Genomic DNA, 22707 nt, shown 5'->3' with positions numbered 1-22707 from the left:
CCAAATATTTTGCAGTAAAGTGGTTGGCAGTTCTTAGACGGGGTATGGGGTAAGGTCTGAAGGGGACTAATACTAAGGTAGTTTTCCGCTTAGGGTTCGGCCAGACTAATTATGCTAGGCGTATTTACAGGTCATAGATGAGAAGCATAAATAATATTATAGAGAGGCTGGGAATAGATATGATTACTTTTATTGAACGCCACAAACAGCAGTACAATTGTCTGGTTACATAAAAGCCACTGGGACTATTTGCTCCACAGGATGTAATGGCAAAGATATGATTATGACTGTTAGATAGCTAAGGACACTTGCGATTTCAAGACAATCCTAACCAAAAGGACCAAAAATCACCTAAGAATTATTAGATTACAGCTGCTAGATACAATAAAATATATTGTTTATACTTTAGGGTTAACCACACTTTCCGGACTACAGCTGTTCATTAGCCAAGATGTGGATATTTCTCAATATCCTAGAACGACCCCATATTTCCTGGTTTTTCAAAACCTGTGGTAATTTTATGGTTAATTTTCAAACTCTTGTCTTAGTCAAAGCGGTATTTACACTTTGTGAAATCTCATAGTTTCATTTCACGCCATAAATACTCTATTTCAAATGAAATCAATTTTTGCTTTAATTGGTCTGCTTACCACTTTTTAAACCTGCAACATACAAGACGCAACTCACAGAAGATGTCTAAAAATCTGCTAATAAAAGTCTCCAAACACGGTAATATTTCCTCTCCGAGTGCATTGTTAACGACTGGAATAGTCTTCAAGATGATGCCCAAACATCTCCCATACTCTGCATGAAGCTACTGTTGTGCGGCGCGGCGGTGTCAGCTTTAAACCCATGAAAAATAGTCATTACAAGCGATACCTATCTTTTGGTCACTCTTACTGAGTAGGCTTAAATTACATCTGTTCAGCAGAACTCTCCTACAGAGTTTCACGGGGCGCTAACACAGCGACAAAATTTCATCATCCTCAACACGGAGCATAACAGATCCAGTTTGGACTTTAATTTTACTCCGAAGTGCAAATTAAGGTAATTAAGGTAACGTGCACTTGCTAGCATCATGATGAATTTTATTAATAAGAAAATGGCAGCAGAAACTATTAACTTAAAAGTTTCATTAGTATGAGAGCAAAAAAAAAATTATTTAGCCTCTAGATTTTTTCTTCTGATTCATCTTTTCTTCTACGCAGAGGAACGCATGATACTCGCCAAGAATTATAGCCCGTTCATGCGCATGGGTACCAGAAAGCCTATCGCTACCATCCAGTTGGTACCCATTAGTTTTGGACCTAGGGATATTATCTATTTCCCAATGGTGTCGATTGGTTTTCCGGGTGTCATTGAGCAAAAGAGAACAATAATTTTTAAAGCCGATAGCATATCTAAGTACACAAAAGTTTGAGATTTATACAGTAGCGGTTTTTATTCAGAATCATCAGTTTTTATCAAGTACAAATGCCTTGTATGAAAACGTGATAAAAATAGATTTAAAGTCGGTTGCAGTGTTTTAACGCCACCGCGGTTTTCTGCCACCTTTTAATTCAGGTAGGTCAGAATAAACATAGACATAAGAACAGGCTTAGACATAAACATAGAGATAGACATAGGCATAGTCATAGACACAAATATAGACAAAAAGGACATAGACATAGTCATAGACACAAATATAGACAAAAAGGACATAGACATAGACGTAGACTAACCTAATCTGTCTATTCTGACCCAACTAATCCTCTTGATGATACAAGATTTCCTGGGTGGCGGAAAACAGCGGTGGCGTTAAAACACCCACTCCGTAAAACCATAGTAGTATCATTAACCGAGAAACGGGGCCTTTACATCATTCAGTATCTTTGAAGAAAAGAGTAAATCGACATTAAAGGAAGGCTAGTTAAAACTTTTCTAGGATCTTCAAGTCAAGTATGCTTTCTTCTGTCTTATGTGATCATATTTAGGGATCTTGTAGATCTTCTAATTAATTTGGATGCAAATCAACCTCTTCCCTCTGATGGTATCCATGTATAGTCTTAGTAATACATTTCTCTATTCTATACAATTAACCCCCACCTCTATGATGGTCCCTAAAATATAGTGTGATGTAGCCCTAAAATCTACAGTAAAATTCAAGTTTAGCTAGCCTACTTCTAGCTAGGCTAGCCTATCTTTAAAAGGAATTAGGTTAGGAAAGTGAAACTTTCAGGAATGGATCATTAGGCTAAAGGATGTCATGGGAAGGTATTTTGAAGTATCTGCAGTAAAATTTTAGTTAATTTACTTCTTGCTATCTCAGAAAGGGTTTAGGTTAGGAAAATGAAACTTTCAGGGATGAATATACAGACTAAAGTATGTCCTGGGAAGGTATTTTGAAGCACCTACCTCACTCCTCCCTCTACAGGGCCCTGACCTTTGATAACCTTTAAAAATATGTGTGTTATTAAAGTGAAACCTTGCAAAATAGATCTTCTGCTTAATTGAAGTACAACTAAATTGTTTTCAGCTTCATAACTTTGCTCAATTCAGTTTTATAAGGTCTTAAAGATATGCAAATTACATTTCCTAAATTTTGAAGAAAAAAAAACATTGATATGGCTCAGAATTCTACTCAAATAACAGGTGCATTTTCAGAACTAAAGGCAGAGAAATTAGCAACTGGTAAATACACTTTCAGGCATCAGGCCAAATAATTACTCAATAATCATAGAATACAGACCTTGCCCTGATGCCCACAGGGCTCATGGGCTAATTTGCTTTACTCTATAGGTACTGTTACCTTGGTATTTAACCAAATTTGTTTCACCTAGGCCTTCCCATAGCCAAAGCATCTTCTCAAACAAATTGAATCTTGAACTGAAAAACTGTATAATCTCCATTCTGTCATAAGGCATTTCTTTGAATCAATAGAACATAAATATAATATTTAACTAATTGCTCTGATTCACTGGTTCACTGGCTAGTTTAAAGTAAAAGTGGATAATTAGCATTAATGGATAGGCAAGTTTTTTAATTACCTTTGACTGACTACTATAAAGAAATTACCAGTGATGACTAGAATTAATATTTAAAATATAAGTTCATTCATATTATACAACCCAAACTTTTCCCTCAGCTTCAAAACCCTACCCACTTTATACATTTTAGTGTGTTGATAGGGGATTTTAAAGAGCTAAAAAATGGATTTCAGAAAGCCAAAAAATGGATGCACTTCTAGAATTAGTATTTCTAAGTGCTCTAAACTGATAAGTGCTATCATTAATTTTAATGTTAAAATGCTATTATGAAAACTGATTTGTAGATTAAAAAAAAAGAGCCAGAAGCCCTTCAAAAATGACTCAGGTTCTTTGAAAGTTAAGTTTCAGCTCCTTTAAGGGCTCAAGATGTTGTTTCCCTGAGAAGCAATAACAACAAACTAGTATCCTATATCTTTAGGCCTATTGGTTATATATGTCAATCCAAGGGGGGTGGGGATTGTCAGAGCAATAACCAGGGGTGTAATTTTCTATAGGGTAGGAGGGTTTTCCTCTCCTCTCCCAGCTGAAATTTAGGGTTGTCAGAAATTTTGTCAAAACTAAGACAAGTCTACTTAATTCAAGCATCCACAGAAACCAGTCAGTTTTCTTTGGTACTAATTTTAAAAAAACTTTCTACAAGACAAATTTTTCAAAGAAAAGTAAAGAGCTCCATTAATCCAAGAATGAGCAAAAATTAAGTCAAATGGTCTTCCAAGCAGAAAATTACCATAAATTACTATCAATAAATAAATGAAACACAAAACAAACAGAAATTACAATATATAGTCAAGTAAACTCCAAACAAGCAAAAATCAACATGAGTAGGGCTGATACCCCCCATGCCTTCCCAAGACCAGAACACAATTTGCACTTTACTGGAAAAAAAAGAAAGGTAAAATTATTTCAAATGTATTATTTTTGTTTTCAGTAAAGCAGAAATTGTGTTCTGATCTTGAGAAGGCATAGGGATTATCAGCCATGCTTGTATTAATTTTTGCTTGTTTGGAGTTTGACTTGGCTATTTGTTGTAATTTCTGATTGTTTTGAGTTTCATTTATTTGTTGATAGTAATATATGGTAGTTTTATTTGTTTATTGATTGTGATTTGTAGTAGTTTTACACTTAGAAGATTATTTGACTCAATTTTTGCTCACTCTTGGGTTAATACAGCTCTTTACTTTTCTCTGAAAAACCTGTAAATGTCTTTTTAATTTATTTCTGTTTGTTTTTGTTGACATAGTCTTTTTCAGGGAAAAAAAATATTGTACATCTTTTCAGTTTTTTTTTCTATAAGAATCCATAGTGCAGGTTGTAATTTGTATGTTGGAGAAACTTTTTTGACAATTTTGAATCCTGACATGAACAGTATAATTTTTCATTTAATTTTATAGCTTCTGAAGTAGACCTGAAAAATAAAACTTCAAATCATTCCCCAAAAATTTTATTTATGCTCTTTGACAACCTGGATACACTTACCCCTTTTTATTTATTTAAATTATAAAAGCAGAAGTAGTAATAGTAGTATCCCTAAAAGTTTAAACTTAATACCCTTGGTTGTTCTTGATATATTGCTGAGGTGTCTTATTGGCAACCATAAAGACAATGCCTTTTGATTCATTTTAAAGCCACATTTAGTTTTAAAGCATAATGGGCCAATTGCATAATTGTGGGAGGTTGACATGCTTAATATCCCTAAAGACATAGTTGCTAGACTATTCTACTATCCTAAGCAAAATGGTTGTCTCAAAATTTTGACTGGATGCATTTGGAAAATGAATTGGCTTGAGAGAAGGACTGCTTGCCCTCCAATCTCTTGTTACTCTTAAAAAGGGCACCAGACACTTGTGCTGTAATTGAAATGCAAGGGGGAAGACGTTTACCATGGGCATTGGAGGGGAGTTAGTTGCCCTTAAATCAAACTTAACTGTTAAAAAGGGCATTGGTCTTTCCAATTTCCAATCAAATGGGCTGTTTTTGAAGTTTCTACAACAAAAATGGCCATCTCAAAATCTCTGTAAGATGTATTTCAAGAAAATACAAGGTATGGGGGCTATCCACACTTTGATCACTGAATCTTAAAAAGGGGACTTGAATCTCTTATTACCAATCAAACAAGCCCACTTTGAAGTTTATACAATCATTATTATTATATATACCTTATATGGCCCCAGGGCATAACTTATGACCCTTTCCCTGAGGACTGGGGGGGGGGGTGTCATCCTCAGACATAATTTCCAGACCTTTCAACTATGATGAACAATATGGCTACCTCATTCAGTTGGATATGTTTGGGCAAATGGTGAACATGGGAGGGGAGTTACTTACTCTCCAATCACTTTTGACTATGAAATAGAGTACTTGCCCTTTGAATTTCCAATTGAATGGACTGTTGTTGAATTTTTTACAACAACAAATGGTCATCTCAAAATTTCTATCAGATGCATTTTGGAAAAATACCATGTGTAGGGGGGGGTCCACCCTCCAATCACTCTTAATTTTAAAACAAGCACTAGAAAATTTGATATCCAATCAGATGAGCCCACTCTGGAGTTTTTACAATAATCATTTCTATATATAGCTTATGACCCCAGGACTTAACTTACAACCCTTGCCCTGAGGGCTGTGGGAGGTTGTCATTCTCAAAGACATAGTTTCGAGACCTTTCAACTGTGTTGAACAAAATGGCCATCTCAAAATTTTGATTGGATGTGTTTGGAGAAATAATGGCTATGGGAGGGGAGTTAGCTGTTCTCCAATCACTTTGACTATTCAAGAGGGCTAGCTCTTTCAATGTCCTATTGAATGAGCTCTTTTCAAAGTTTCCAAGACAACAAATGGCCATCTTAAAATTTCTATTGGATGCATTTTGGGAGAATACAAGATGTGTGGGGGGGGGTCCACCCTCCAATCACTCTGAATCTCAAAAAGGGTACTAAAACTTCTGATTAGCAATCCAATGAGGCCTTTTTCAAGTTTTGTAAAAAGTCAGAATGTTACACTTTAAATGATCACCATTTCTATATATACTTTATATGCCCCCTGGGCATAACTTACAACCCTTGCCCTGAGGGCTCTGGTGGATTTTCATCCTCAAAGATATATTATTTGGACCTTTCCAATACATTGAACAAAATGCCTATCTAAAAATTTTGATTTGATGTATTTGGAAAAATGGTGTACATGGAAGGGGGGTCAGATGCCCTTCAATCACTTTAAACTATTAAAAAGGGCACTAGCCTTTTCAATTTCTATTTGAATGAGCTCTTTTCTAAGTTTCTAGGACAACAAATGGCTATTTCAAAATTTATAGTAGATGCATTTTGGGAAAATGTACAGGGGATGGGGGTATCCACCCTCTGATCACTCTAAATCTTAAAAAGGGAATAGGAACTTCTGATCACCAATCTAATGAACCCCCTCCAAAGTTTATGCTATCACCCTTTCTATATATACCTTGTATACTCCCTGGGTCTAACTTACAACCCTTGCCCTAAGGGCTGTGGATTGGGTTGTCTTCCTCAAATACATATTTTCTGGATCTTCCCACTACATTGAACAAAATGGCTATCTTAAGCCATTAGGGGGTTAGTTGCCCTCCAATCACTATTGACTGCTAAAAAGGGCACTAGCCTCTTCAGTTTCCAATCAAATGAGCCGTTTTTGAAGTTTCTAAGACAACTCCATTGATACAATTTGTCCTAGTCTAAACAAAAAAAAATAAATAAAATAAACCATACATTGTGCCCACATTGCTCTTTACTTTATCTTTGTTTTATTCTTTGTCTTATTGTACTATATGGCTCATTTTTTCAGTTCTGCTGTCATTTTTACTTGTCTTGGTAAAAATCGCTCCAAGTTTGCCACACCTCCCCCCCCTCTAGGATTTTGACAAAATTACACCACTAGTGATAACTATTGTATTGAGCAGAAAATAAAGAATGTAATTGTACCTTTTTTATTTGTTTTTATATTGCTTAGGGCTATGGAAGGTGTGCTTGGGATGAATTGTTAAAAACCATGAAAATGAGAATGAAATTCATAATATGAAAATGTCTCTCTTTCTGTCCTAGCATTCTTCCTTTTGGAGAGGTGCTATTCTCCAGTTTTGCCCAAATGATATTTTTAATGCATACTGTAAAGTAAGAATTTTGTTGTTTTCTTTAAAATTTTACATATTTATTGGGCTGTATGTGGGGCCATCAGGATGAGGGAGGGTGAATTTGCAGGTAAATGGTACAACAGCCACTAGCACAGCTAAAAAGGCAGAGCTGCTGCATACTTTCAAGAAAAATCATTTAAATCGTTTAATCAATTCTTAAAATCATTTAAGAATTGGCACGGCTCAGGCAAAATAAACCAAGGATTAATATGGCTAAGTCTAATTGTATTATTTTCTTGTAATCACTGGATGTTTACCCATGGATCAAGGAATTAAATTTGTCCAATGCCATTATAAAACAGATGACATATCTGAAATACCTTGGGATTGTGATTGATGAAACTTCATCTTTTAAGTAAGGTGTAACTAACTAGTAAAATTCTGGCAAGAAATTTAGGTATAATGAAGAAACTCCAGCATTGTTTTCCTAAATCTGTCCTTTGCCATCTTTTTTTTTCTAATACACCTGTATTTGCTTTTTCTTCAAGTATTTGGATCTCTACTTTTATATCTATCCTAAAACCATTGAGAGTTCTACAAGGCATGCAGTAAGGATCTTTGCAGGCCTCCATATAAGTCTGTTTGAGCATTCTACCCAAATTTTCAAAATTTTGATGGCTGCTGGCCTTTCTGAATTTTATGCATTGTGGTTTATTTGTTGACTTCAGCAGGATATTCAACCTTGTTGTTTTGGTGATTTATTGTCAATTAGTTCTACTGTTTATTCTCATGATACAAGGGGTAGTGTTGACTTCTATGTACCTAGAGGTATTTCTTCCCATTCGTGTTTTTCTGTTATCTGTAGAGGTACATAGAAATGGAATAGTTTGACCAGTTATATAAAGATTTTGGAGACCTCAATTATTTAGAAAACCATTAAGGAACTTCTCTTTGTAGTATATGAGTTTTGATTTGTTTATTTATTTATCGGGGGGTTTTGTTGATGTTATGTTCTCAGAGGAAAAGTAAAATATATGATATTTTATTATTGTTAGTGAGATGATATTTGTGGTGTTGGTGGCCAAACATTCTTTTTGTTTTAAAGATTTTGTTTTTTTACCTCCTCCATGGACAGGCTTTGTTTTTTAAGGGCAGTAGCAATAATTTTTATCTATATGCTTTGTGAATAAATCCTTCTCTAAAAAAAAAATAAAAACTTGATTATCATATTTAGAAAGAGCTATAAAAAAAGGAATTTAGTTGTGCGTTCACCTTTTCCCTATGTCAGCTATGGAATTTTGTATAGTCTATATTTACCACCACAAGGAAAAGTGGTGAAAAATTCTTGACAAAGGGCTTTGTCCATCTTGGAAAGAGGTTGAGTTAAGTGAATAGTGCTGTCAGTGTATGTTGATGAATCCAGAACGTCAGTGATCCTTAAGAACATATTTTGAGGTACTTGACTCCACCTCTTCCATCTCCAAATGCTATTGACTGATTACAATCAGAAAAACACCTAATTTTGTCAAAAAGCATCCAATGTGTTTGGGAATAGGATAACATAAGGAATCTATAACTTCTACTTTTATTTGTTTAGCATGATTTCTTCAGGAGTAGCCAACCACTATATAGTTACCTTTTTTTGTCAAAATATAGATAGATTAGGGTGTAGACTGTCTTGCAGCCTTTGCAATCTTCAAAGTCTTAAAAATAATGAAAGGGTAGAGATAGTAGCTTGACAACACTTTCCCAGTGTGTTGGCTACTTCAGACCTTGTATTCATTCCCAAAAGTGTCCCTCCTTCCTAATGGTGCTAGACATAGGTGTGACTGTACATTAAATCAAAAGGAAACACAATATGCCAAACAAAATTCTTACTGTTATATATGCAGCAAGATTCCATTCAATCTTTGTTTATTATTATTTTGAAATAACATGACGTCATTGAAACTCATTAATATCACTGTGTAGGGCAAGAATCCCAGTACTAGGACAGTACCTAATATTTGACAAAATATTTTTTAAATATGTATCCTTCTTAAACTTTGACAAAATGCCCATAACCTTCAGTGTAATGTACATAGTTTTAGATAGTTGAAACTAGACTAGTTGAAGACTGTTGGCTACAGTCTTGTAACTTTTTTCCAGCAAAATAACTTGACTTACTTACTTAAGTCTCCTGCCGGGCACTGCTTGGTGTAGAGAGTGATGTCTGCCTCCTCCACCCACTTCGGTCCATGGCGAGTATTTGCTCTTTGCCCTGTCTGATGTTTGCCATTGCCAAGAACTCGGACAGGCTGTCGGACCAACGTTTCTTTGGTCAGCTTTGAGGTCGCTTCCAACCAACTTTGATAGCGTCGAAGTCATAGATCATCTTTGCGGGTAGATGTGGTGGCATTTGAAGCAGATGCCCAAACCATCGTAAGGTTCGCTCGGCTGCTTGAGTTGAAAGCCAAGACTGCTTTGTGAGCTGCAGAAGCTTTTCATTGCTGACGAAGTCAGACCATTGTAGGCCCTCAATCCTCCTCAGGCTCTTTGCATGAAATACGTCTATTTTCTTGAGGGTTGCAGCTGATGCTTGCCATGTCTCAGCTCTGTAAAGCATCACAGAACCGACTAGAGCGTTGAAGATCCGCAGTTTTGTTGTGCGACTGATATTTCGTTTTCGCCAGAGGTGACGATTCAGTCTACCCATGACAGAAGACGCTTTAGATAATCTTGCCTGCAGCTCAGGGAGAAGTGAGCCATTTGAAGAAATTACGAAGCCCAGGTAGGTGAAGTCTTTAACAACCTCGATGCTAGTGGTGCTGTCCAGGCTAACTGGAGAGTTAACAGCAGGAGAAGACGGGTCTATGACCATAATTTTGGTTGAAAAGGGCCTCTTGGCTATCTTCTAGTAATAATCTAATAAAGGTAGAAAATTTCCCACCTGAGACTATAGGTAGGCAGGCTTATAAGGCTTAGGCTGCTTGTTTGCCAGTCAGTCTGGGCAACCTCAGTCCCCCTCTTAGCCTACAAGTCTAGTGGACATTGTCCACCATGAGCCAACTCATAAATCTTGGTCATCTCCATTGCAATTCCATTGGGTATTTCCAGCAGGCAAAGCTTGTATAATATGAACAGTCTCAGTTGCCCAGTACCCTGCAAGTTCTGTAGACATGGTTAGTTATAAATCTTTAGATCATTTTTTGGGGGTCTTTAATTGCCTTTAAATGGCTCACAGAACTGATAGACAATTTGAATTACCCTTACTTTACGGCTTTCTACCTTAGTTCTTCCCTAGGATGGATGATGGACTATCTATCAACAAGTGAAATGAATCATTTTTGTACAATTCTTAAAAAATTAAAATTTTTGTTTTAAAATTAGAATTTAAAAAATTAAAAGTTTTGCCTGAGAGACTGAGAGTATCTGTCTTAGCTTAACTCTAATCAGTCATGACTCAAATTTCTAGTCACTTCCACCAAGTTGATCTTAATTCAAAAATCAACACATTGAAGGACAGTAGTAATAGCTGAGTAGTAATTAATCTGAAAATTTTGTTGATGCTTTCAGGAATAGAATGTCAACTATGAATTCATCAGCTATCAAAGTCCCTTTCAAAAATGATGGCAGTTTCCTAGAAATGTTCAAAAAGATGCAAGAAGAACAAAAAAAGCTGATGTCAGATGATCCAGCTACAGAACAAAAGAATGATCTCAAAAACAAGAATGAAAAGAAATTGGTTGATAAAGCTGGTGTAGCAACACCCCCATTGCCTATTGTAAGTTTACTCCTTTTCTTTTATAAGATGTTGCCTTTTCTTTTTTAACATACGCTTTTCTATTATTTTTATTCAACTTTAATTACAAACTTGGAAAAAGGCTCAACAGAAAATTTCAGTCCTAAAAAAAATACAAAGTTCTAGTTATGAGTATTTACAAAACTTGCCGCCAATGGAAATTGCTAAAGTGTAATTTCAGAAAAGGAAGTTTTTTTCTTGTGATTTGTTTACTGTTAGCTTTTTCATTTTGCTTATAATATAAACTTATTGGTTTAACATCTCTGGTCAATTTTGTATCAATACTGATGTCAAGAAGATATTGGCAAAAAGACTAATAGAAAGTATTGTTAATACTATTCAGTAGAAAGTTATTGTTATTCTATTTCAGTTATTTTCCAGCAGCATAATGACGTTAATTTTGTGTGTCGAAGCTATGACGCCTTTTGCTGACAATAAATTGGTTATAAATTAGCCCAGACTGCTTGAAATGTCTCTACAAATATTTCATTGGTGAAAATCAAGTTTTTGAATAGGTCTCCAGCAAACAGTATTAGAATAATTTTCTTTGGCCAAGTTGGCTAGCATGTTAAAGCTTATTTTAAATTCAAAATATTAATTAAAGTAAAGGGATTTTTTTTTGGTAATTACTTCTATAAATTTTTTTCTTTTGTTTATGTTCTTTCGAGAGTAAAGGCCCTATCCTTGTCATACTGAATTGAAGTTGTCCAACATTAGCTCAGTTGTGAGAATTTTTACAGGTTGGAAAACGTAAAGCTAACAAGGTGCTTCCTACTGGGATAGTAAAGAAACAAAAAACTATTGAAAATGAGATGGTAAGTTCACAGGTATTTATTATTTGTAATCTATTCTTAATGCTAATCAAGTTAGAGGAAATATAATTGAATCTCCTATATTGTAAAAGAAAATAATAAACTGGTTGAGATTTAAGTGCTACAATGCAGTTTTAATTTAAATTGTTTTGATGATCTCGTAGCATAGGCGGGTCTGAACCTTGGGGGAATGAGGGTCTCAGAGATTTTTTGGGGAAAAGAGGGTTATCTTGATATTTTACCAGGTGAGAGAAGGGCAGTAAACCCAGAAATGGTTAACTTTTAAACATGTATTTTTCCTGTGAGATATGACTACTATTTTGGACCCACTCATCTTTTGCCGGTGTGTTTAGTAGGAAAAGGTTATTCAAAATCTTGTTAAATTCTTAACTGAATATGTGACAGAGGGGGGGATTCACCCCTGAGAATGATCTAAAGTAATCCCCTACCCCAACAAACACATCACAAAAAAGTCTTGGCACGGAAATAATTTTTTTGTGAATTTTACCCCATCTCTAAAGGCTGGGTTTGTGTGCATGTATTGTCATAACCATCGACATTTTGGTGTCATAATATAAAAAAAAATGACATTAAACAAAACCTTTGTATTTCCCTTGCTGATAGAGAAATTGGTTGCTTCTGGGAAGATGAGTGTTTGTCAATAAAAGAAAGAAAATATTCTGTTTTATTGAATATGGTTTTTGTTCTGAAAGATGCGAATTAATATTTTTTCAGAATTTCTGAAATGAACCTGATTTTCCTGAAGCAATATTATTGCATCAGTATATGTAGCATACAGTTTTGCGGCGTACTTGGTAAAATGTATAATGCAGAGATGCAAGCTTTGTTAAAAATAATAGATATAAGCTTCATTCGTAAGCTCATTGGCATCAGTTTGGATGCAAGGGAGATAAGTAACCCCCCCCCCCCCATCTTTGTGTTCCCCTAGATTTTGAAAAATACATTTTTTGGTATTTTCATTATTGAGCAAAGCAGCAGAATTACCCCCTTGATTTTGGAAAATATCCTCTCTCCTCACTTTTTGTGAATTAACGCCACGCTACAAGTTGTTCCATTCAGTAAGGATAAGTTTGGACCAGAGGATAGAAGAAACCACCTAAATCATCAACTTATTCATCCCCATTAAGGCCTAGCCAAAGTCCAAGCATTTTACTCCCTAGTCAATTCTTTTTCTGAGGTGGCAACTTGGTCAAAGACAAAGGTGTCAGTTTTCTTCGTCGCTTCAACTAAACAAACAAGAAAAGGTTGAACTTAAGGGTTTTCTCACTCAAAATTACGATTATTGCATTGTTATATATAAATATAATTTTTTTAATATATATTTATTAACGAGCAGTTTGGTGTCTGCACGCTACTTATTCTCCAGACTGTTTAAACTGGTTACAACAAACTAATACTTCACTGAATTGCTCCTGAACAATCCGAGTGGTTAGTCCCTTGGTATAATTTATGCATTATCACGCGCTCCGATTACAGCTGCATCTAGTCTTTTGAGGGGATTTTTGACTTTGGAACACAAATATGTAAAGTATTTGAAGGGACTATTAATAGAAATATATTATAGATTTGAAAAATATTATAGAAATAAGTTTCTGATTGTTGAATAGGATATTTTTTGCTCTATTTTTTGATACCCCACAACAACAGTGTCAGGTGTAGCAATCTAGAATGCAAACCCGAAAGAGGTTTTATAATTGTTTTGGAATTATAAAAAAGATAATTGTCGGCTTTAAGATTTGATTAAATCAAAATATTCACCAGATTTTTTTTTCCATCTGTTAAAATAAAAACCGCCGAAATCACTAATTCAGGAACGTCAGGCAAAACTCCGAATGTTTAAAATGGGAGGAATAGAAAGATTCTTTGAGAGCCCGTCCTGCCTTAATCTTGGTAGCTAAGGAGTTATTCAGGCTATTGCACGTTTAGGGCTGAATATGTTTTCAACTTTGTGTTTTTACTTATTGAATAAATTGATAGCTTTAGAGTCACAAAGATTTTGTCAGTGCATGCTACTAATATATTTTGTGGAAAGACATTATTCTACTACAATGAAAATGTAATTATTTTCTTTATATACTGCAAGTCCTGGGATGAGAGTAGGATAGTAAAAAAAATAAATCTAATTTCAATATATGGATAATAAGACTCATCAATAAGCAAAAATGTGGAATTCCAGGGGAGCTGGTTCTTGTTGTTCTCTCCATGTATAAGTTCCTGGTGTAATTTCAGAGTTACATAGCTCCAAAAAAGAGAACATTTGCGATTCTCTAACTTTTACTGGGGCATCTTAATAACTTCACTGTATTTATGGTAAAAGAAGTGGCCGTTAATTATGATTTTCCCAATATGTTTCAGATTTAAAGTTTGGAAAAAAAATATCATGTAAACAGTTTTTCAGTTGATGGTCATTTCCTATATGTGACCAATTAGATTCGGGCATTTTCAGCAAAAGCTACGGTAATTTACAGAAGAAGATTCATCAAAAGGGGACAACCCTCTTAGTTTATTATGTAAAGCTTTTACAGATATTAAATAAAATAAAGTACACCGCACACTGATAAAATATATTATACCAATTAAGCCTAGGAAACTGGCTATGCTGCCTGTTTGTGCCAGACTCAAAGTTCTCAATTTTGCATACTTCTGAAAAAACAGTGTTGTCAGCACTGTAATAGGGTTTTCAGCATCATAATGCATTAATAGGCTAAGTGAGAAAACGGATCGATGTAGCTAAAAAGCAGCTTGTTTAACCAGTCCAAATCATTGATTTGCTATCAAAGTAGTTTTAAGCAACATATTTGTCACATTGTTCTTCTGATTCGAGTAGGCTTCTGGTGCTGTGCTGATCTGGGAGCCACTTTTTTTAATGATTTCTAACTTCTTTAGGCATCAAAGATTTTTCCTATATAGATCCTCTCTCAGAGTTTAAACAAATTGAATAGAGTTGTAGGGTTAGGGAAGGGTGCAGTCCCAGTTCTTAAATGTAAGTTAGGTCAGCAGTCCTATGCGTGGGTATGCATTGGCATGGAGTAAACTGACACCCCTATTCAAGAATTCGATATGTTTGGTTCAACTGTGATACTCTAAATGTGAGGTAAGGTACCTGGTACTGGTATACTGCCTTTTGATCAGCACTTTCTTCAATTTTTGTGTCACTGCTTCTATTTTCCCTATCTATTTTTTAGAGGGCGAGGTCCCTGAATGAAAGTTTGTTTCTTTACAATTTTCTAAAAATTGAAATCCTCAAACACACAAGCTTTAACGCGAAATTTAATTGTTAATTTTTGGGAAGTTTTTGCAGAACCCTATTTTCGTTCAGAGACATCTTCCTACTTCCCCTAATATAAAGATCCCCACTAAGTCAACTAGATATAGTAACTTCTAGGAGTGCTAGTCACCAGTGGCGAATCTACAGCATTTTTATTGGGGAAGGGGGCAAGAGGGTCCATATCCGGATAGTCAAGGGGCTTGAGATAATCAATATTTTTTCTCCACATTATTGGGGGTAACTGCCCCCTCCTTGCTCCCCCTCCCAAACAACGGCCCTGATAGTCATTGTCATCTCAGGCAGACTAGCATGTAGGAAAGTAAATGCTATTTAAGACAGTTTATGCTAAAATTGGAAGGATTTACTTTTGATATTGTTCTAACAATTTTCCAGAATAGATTTTGATCAAAATTTCCACGATTTGGAAAATCGTTACCTAAGGTATCTGAAGAACCTGCTTGGTAATGTCAAAACTGAGTCAAGGTTCAGGCTATAAAGGCCCATTTTCTTCACACAGACCCAAAAAACATTACGTCATGGCTGTTGGGCTGTTGTAGTTCATTTGGCCGTGGTATTGCGATATAGAAGTTCTTGCTTATCTCTTCCCCATCCCCCCAATGTCGAAAAGCACACCTTGGTAGTGTCAATATGTGCACTAATCTTTCCTTCATTCTAAGAACCCCATCCGTGAGGTTCACATCGGCTTGTGGAGGCAACACTTACCCTTCCAAAAGATAAGGGAGAATAACCACCATTCGCCATCTATCAGTGGGAAGAGGCACTTGATCATCAGAACTGGCACCATCCAAAGAACTTTTCTCTCACCTCAGATTGCTCCTCAGTAGATATTTTCTTGTGCAATGATTGGTGCTTGATTTCTTCAGAATGATTCAACCCCCCCCCCCTATATCGCAAAACCTTTACACTTTTTGACTGGTGATCCTTTCTTATTTTCAGGGTTTTTCTTTGGAAAAAGTCAGTGAAAATTGTAAAACTAAAAAAAAAATTCGATGATAAGTCAAATAAGAAAATATATAATGCAAGTTTCCGCGTTAAAAATAATGAAATATATCTTGTTCTTAGTCCGAGGGATTTTACCCCCATCTCCAGCAGAAGCAGATGGTACAACTACGACCTTGATAAGGTTAAAATTCTCTAAAATAATAAATCTTGTTAGGAGTGGGTGGTGATTTTGTTTATAATTTCAGACTTTAAGCTATTACAATTAAGTCCCTCATGAGCTTTGCAAATGCAGTTTTTCTTTTCTTTTTGTAATAAGCAAGGAGCTGTCACCCCGCAGCACCATTGTTCATGTTTACTCTAAAGGAGGGGAGATTAGAGGTTAATAATCTCCCCCGCGCCATACACCTTTCTATCTCTATCTGAAGGTTCGTGGGGAATTAGACAATTGGGATATTGAAATGCGTTATTTTAAGCATATGTCCACGCCCACTCCTGCACAATAACCCACCGTCTTTCCTTCATTATGGATGATATGCAATTAAACATTCCATGGGCTATCTTAGAATTTTCAGTCGATAATAATTCAGTTCTCTTTGAAGCAAGATTGTAGTTAGGTGCCTGCCACAAAATGGCAGTAAGTGCTTTCCCGTGGGGTAATCTATTTGGTCACTTAAAAGGGCACTAACATTTTTAATTTCCGTTCGATGCGATTCTGTAATCTTGTAATCTTTCAACGATTCTGTAAAGATCTGTAATCTTTCTTCTGGGAAAGGAAATGCAAAATTCTAAGTTTTGTAGGTATGGGTTTGAAACTTCTACAGCAGGTTGTGATTTTCATTAAGATTGCTAGCCTATTCGGGCGATTTCTTTCAAAATTGCTAGTCTGTTTGGGAGAGTATTGATAGATATTGTTACACGTAATGAATTTTACATATTTGGAGGCAGGGCTAAAAAGAAATATATTTGATGGATCAAGTGTTATTAATTGATTCCCCGTGGGGGAATCTATTTAGTCACTTAAAAATGACACTAATGTTTTTAATTTCCGTTCGATATGATTATCTTCGGGGGGGGGGGGAACAACAAATAAACACGCACCTGTAATCTTTCTTCTGGGAAAAGAAATGCAAAATTCAAAGTTTTGTTGGTATGGGTATAGCCTATTCGGGCGATTTCTTTCAAAATCGCTAGTCTGTTTGGAGGAGTTTTGATAGATGTCGTTAAAAGTAACGAATTTCATATATTTCGAAACATGGCTAAAAAGAAATCTTTTTGATGGATTAAGTGTTATTAAAAATTCTGTTTTCTAGAGTTTCGGTTACTATTGGCCTGAGTTTCTCCGTAGTTGAGCTTCTTTACCACGAATTGTTAGATTCACTTACTTTTTAATTTGTAGAATGTGATTTTTTTTTTTCTGCAGAATCTAGTCTTAATACACCGAATTTACATAAAACTGGCTGCTGCAGACATGTATGTACGCATAATCTTGTTCTAGGGAGGAGAGTGGGCGAGAAAATGGATCATAATCATGACAAAAGGTCTTTGAAAAATGTATGAAAACATAGAGTGGGCGAGAAAATGGGTCATAATCAATGGAAAAGGTCTCTGAAAAATGTATGAAAACATAGGACAATACTGAGATTTCTTTGAGGGTATTAGCTTTAAGCCCCTCTTCATACGTAGAGCCTGCTTGAAAAGTTTGAGTCAAATCAACTGCTATGTTAAATGGCTGTATAAAAAGCGCGAATAAGAGCTATCAAGTTCGTAGCTCAAATGTTTTACTCGATTTTCATTTTTATTCTAACGCCAAATCCTCTGATTGTATTTATATTAATTATACCAGTTTTTTCTTGAAAAGAAGAAAATTATGAGGCTTTTTAAATTGTTTATTCTAGCCATTAGCTGACTTGAGTTAGTAGCTCAATTTTTTTAGAGTTTTGTCCTGTCATTTTATTTACCTTAATTGGATTTTCGTGTAATAATTTAAAAGGAGAAAAGATGTGAAAAGAAGATAATCCTTTCTTCTTTAAAAGAAGAAAAGATGTGAGGCAAATCAACAGACATGAAATTCAAGTACTAGTTTATGTCTGGCTTTTGAGCCCATGGGTACTCTTGGTTATTTTCAGTTTAGAATTTGTAGTTATTTATTTCCAGCCATTAGGAAAATTAAGTCCAATGGAACGATACCTACTCGAGGTTAAGAAATACAAAGAAGTCACATGCAAAGAAGAAAACGTTGGAAGGCCAATTATTAAATAAAGTTCAAACCCGGTTTTTAATCTTATCTTTGTGATAGATGTTTTTTTTACTGTTTTACTAACGTAATGGAATTTTGTATCGATTAAATTTTGTGGAAATTCCCTGTTATGCTTTATTTTGTCTACGTTTAGGATAATCATTTTTTTCATTTGTATTTAACATGTCTTGCTTTTGAAAATTTTCGTGAAAACTTTCGTTGTCGCTATTTAAAAAAAAAGGAGGAGGATGGACTGTGTGGGAAAAATTAATGAAGAATCTGAAATTTTAAAAGATTTTGGCCTATAGCCAATAACCTTAAATTATAGCTGGTTACGGGATTGAATTCGGTTTCACTTATATTTTGCATGTGCCTTGTTATAGTTGATTTTGGCTATCTTTTCGGGTTTTTCAGACTTTAAAAAGTTTTTTTTTCATTTTTTTTAGAAAATCTTGATTCTGGAAAGAAAACCGAAAGACCGTATGAAGAAAATATGCGGGGAAATATGAAAGCTCAAAAGAGTTCGGTCAATAGCCAATGAAACCTCTATTAAGTTAAAGGCGGTTATACAAAAAAAATAAATAAAGTCAAGACATTTTGCTCTACCAATTTAATGGGATTTGGTATCAGATTTTTTAGGGGATAATTGGACTGAAACATTAAGAACTTTGGACATCGATTTAAGTTTTTTTCCGAATTCTTTAGTATATTCGGTGGCATCAACTGTGAGAGGTAGCTGTCCCCCTCCCCCTCTAGATCATCAGCTGAAAAAGTTCACAGTGTGAAATCATGCAAACTGCTTTTAAATGCGCTTACTATACCAGTGATTAAGGTAACTTAAAACGGTACTTCTCATAGAGGGAAAATATTCACCCAAAAGTTAGAGCAAAAAATAGTGCCGGAGCCCGGTGGCTTCGCCATCGTGCATGTTGCTTTTAAACACTTGTGCAAAAAATATCCATTTCTAAAAACTGGTACCGGTTACTCAGGAAACTCCGTAGAAAATCAAGAGCTTTACCTCGGATCCCATAAACTTCACACTTTTCCAAGAGTAGATCATGGTCAACTGTATCAAAAGCCTTCATTAGGTCTAGAAGTACTGCATCAACCTTTAGTCCTTGGTCTAAAGCCATATTAATAATACTTGTCAAAAATATCGATGCATCATCCGTCTTCCTATTCTTTCGGAATCCAAAGTGATTCATATTCAAAAGATGAAACTTCTCAAGAAATGTGGTTAATTGAGAACTAAAACATTTTTCAATCAGACGATTAGTAACTGGTAAAACTGATATTAGGCGATGATTACCAAGATCTTTTCTGTCACCACCTTTATAAACCGATGTCACTCTTGCATACTTTAAACAATCTGGAGACTTATCTTGTCTGAAACAATCATTGATTGATGACGTCAGAATACTAGATATAGATGGAAAAATACACTTCAAAATTTTGAACTCATCAATTCACTGCCAGACGAACTATTATTCATGGCATACACGGTATCACTTATCTCGTCCACGGTAATCAACTTTAGATGCAATGATACATCTATAGGGGGCGGTAAAGTGGATCCGGAAGGTGAGTCTCCCGGAAATGGGGAAATCGTATCGGCTATTTTTGAACCTACTGAAATAAAATGATTTTGAAGCTTATTATAAATCGTAAAATCATTTGTAGCTATGGCCTCATTTACTATCACTTCATATGGTAGTATATTAGGACTCTGACCTATAACACTACGGATTATTTGCCAGGTTTTCAATGAGCCTCCTTAAATTTCAAGCTAAAATACCTTTTAGAGTGAGTGAGTTTTCGCCTCACGAAGAAAACTATTCAAACCATTACGAAAAATACCATATTGTTCTTTATTCTCATCCGTAGGTTCTAAAGCTTGTAACTTCAATTTATCTCTTAAATTTATTTTCCGAAGAAGATCTTGTGTTATCCATGGCTTCTTTCCATTATGTTTTCGCCCTTTCATATTCTTAACAACTCCCGCTTCCTTAGCCTTTTCCAATAAGCTTACTATAAAAAAGTGCGAATTTACAATTTGCATTATTCTCCTCTCTAAGCAGGGACATTCAATTAACTTGAACTAGATTATTATTTAGTTTTACAAGGGTATTTTTATCAAAAACTACAGACCTTTTACTCAAGTCAGAATTTACTTGTTTTTGAGTAAATACCTCAAAATCAACATTGAAGTCGTCAGATTCAGCATTTACAACAACTCTTGGGGATCTAAAGGGTATATTTAAATATATTGTCCAAAAGCCTTGCGGAAGTCCTAGAAACTCTAGTCGGAATGTTAGTCGTAGGTACTAAACCATAGGACAGGCAAAGATTTAAAAGTTGAGAAGTCACCAAGGACTCAATATCTAACATGTTGATGTTGAAATCACCAAGAATGAAACAAGGTTTATTGCTAGATTCCACTTTCGCCAACTGTTCACGTAAATGCTCAAAGAATTCTTGGATAGAGCTAGAGGGAGACCTATGCACAATGACTAAATATGCATCAACATTATTTAATCTAGCTTCTAGAAATAGTATTTTACACACCATTTCATTATATTCGCGCTGATCATCACGGATTTTCACATGCAGATCTTCACGTACACAGGCTACAAGACCTCTGTGCTGACGTAGCTCTCAGTTCCGCGTTAGCAAAATGTACCGCAGTATATCCAGAAGAGCAGAGTTATGATCACCCTGTCAAGTCTCCGTTAAAGCTACAACATGGAAGAAATTAAGATTAGCTAAATTGACTAATAAATCAAAAGTTGCATTAAGACATTGGAAATTCAAATTCTAAAATCATGTGATTCACCATGCTGACACCTAAGATCATAAAAATTATATTTAAATATAAATTTAATATCTCCAGGGGGTTCAGAAGCCGGAACAATAAAATCCAGATTTCTATTAGTACTTTCATTAAAATAATCATAAAAGTTTACCCTCTGATTTTCCAAATCAACTGTGCTATGAGCCCCAAGAGGAGTAACAAGTTCTCTAACCACTATCTAATAAAGAACTAAATGTTTGTGGTGTCGAATAGGGCGAATACCAGTCACAATTAAATACGCGCTCTCAACTCTCATAATTTGATACAACAAAAAACAAAACCAATCACCATTCCCTTTTAGCAACACCTAACCTAGCTAAATATTACAAAACAACTAAATTAAGTTATAACTAGAAAAGAGAAAAAGAAAATTAAACATCTATTCATTCGAATTCACACTTAATAAACAATTTATTAAACACTAAATATCACATCTATTAAAACAAACTAAATTAAAAAATTAATAAATAACCAAAATAGCGATGCAAACAAAACTACCAACGTTTTTCAGAAAATAATTCACTCATTCTCATACTTTAGTCCCCTCATACATACTTTCACAATTTATAGGCTATTCTCGTATCGGCATATCTTTACTGCTTATCATTATGTTTCTTAAAAAAAATATCTGGAATCTGCTCAGACATATACTATTCCACGGGAGCGTTTACATAATGTCCAACGTACAGAAGAGGTAGTAGTGACTTTGAAACCCAAACGTCCAATTCACGGATTTAGCAGTCCATAATTTTCTGTCTATGTGCCAGTAATTTCCGACGAGTCTCTTTAACAGAAAGTGGCATAGTATCTGTCAAAAAGATATTATAAATAATGTCAAATAGATATAATTGTCAAATAGAAATAAATAAAAGTCAAAATAATAAATAAATAATAGAATAATAATTATAAAATAATAGAACAATAATAAAATAATAAATAAATGTCAAATAGATATATATCAAATAGAAATTAGAGAAGTTCATCACTACTTTTCTATTTAATTTTTTAGTTTTTTTTTCAGCAATGCCAGTCGAATCTCTGCATTATCCATCTCAACTTTGATGTATTTTTTTCCTTTCCATGTTCCCAAACTGAATAATCGCAAATATGCTCGTAGTCTAACCCATGTTTGACGACCTTTTCGAACACCACTTCTGCTGATTCCGCGTCACTCGCCGAAACGTTCCATAAAATCACATTATTACCCGTTTCTTTACTTTCTACTCGTTGGAGGTTTTGCTTAACTTTATATAACTCTGTTGTCAACTTCACATTCTCACTAGCCAAGATCGAAATTTGCAACTCCAAATTTGACGCTTCATCTTCTATGGCAGAAACTCGCGGTTTTAATTTAGAAATTTCTATATTTGAATCCGTCACTGATTTTTCTGCTTCCATTAATCGGTTTTCTACCGCTTCCATACTAACTGCTAGATCTTGTAAAGTAGTTGAATCGCCCAATACTGTTGCTAAAATTATAGCTTTGCTGTCAGCTAACGATTTTATTGACAATTCTTCAACCGATATGCCTGCCGAGACATTTGAAATGTTAACTGTCAAGCTCTTGCTGCTTCTTTCGTTTTTTCGTCATTCCTAATGAACATCTCCAATAGATTTGAAATAAATAATCAAAAGAATATGCTCACCTAG

General features: G+C 35.0%; 1 protein-coding gene across 2 annotated transcripts; it reads left to right on the top strand.

The window, feature by feature from the left end:
* Positions 1 to 1838: 1838 nt before the first annotated feature.
* Positions 1839 to 18330, top strand: LOC136035713 (telomerase RNA component interacting RNase-like). 2 transcript variants are annotated; one of them, XM_065717663.1, is made up of 4 exons: positions 1839 to 1938; positions 10681 to 10888; positions 11647 to 11721; positions 18125 to 18330. In XM_065717663.1, the coding sequence occupies exons 2-4, from the start codon at positions 10688 to 10690 to the stop codon at positions 18227 to 18229; spliced, it is 381 nt and encodes a 126-aa protein (XP_065573735.1). In that variant the 5' UTR covers positions 1839 to 1938; positions 10681 to 10687; the 3' UTR covers positions 18230 to 18330. The 2 variants fall into 2 exon arrangements, with proteins under 2 accessions (XP_065573735.1, XP_065573736.1); XM_065717664.1 differs by lacking the exon at positions 11647 to 11721.
* The last annotated feature ends 4377 nt before the right edge of the window (positions 18331 to 22707 follow it).

This window comes from Artemia franciscana, chromosome 14 (assembly GCF_032884065.1).
Source record: "Artemia franciscana chromosome 14, ASM3288406v1, whole genome shotgun sequence".
Taxonomy (NCBI): Eukaryota; Metazoa; Arthropoda; class Branchiopoda; order Anostraca; family Artemiidae; genus Artemia; species Artemia franciscana.
Note: the sequence above shows the minus strand (reverse complement) of the source record. Positions and strands in the feature narration are given on the sequence as shown.

Coding starts and splice junctions, on each gene's coding strand:
- LOC136035713 (XM_065717663.1), top strand. CDS start 10,688: ATGTCAACTATGAATTCATCAGCTATCAAAGTCCCTTTCAAAAATGAT. Junction 10,889..11,646: donor CAACACCCCCATTGCCTATT/GTAAGTTTACTC, acceptor GAATTTTTACAG/GTTGGAAAACGTAAAGCTAA. Junction 11,722..18,124: donor AAACTATTGAAAATGAGATG/GTAAGTTCACAG, acceptor ATTTATTTCCAG/CCATTAGGAAAATTAAGTCC.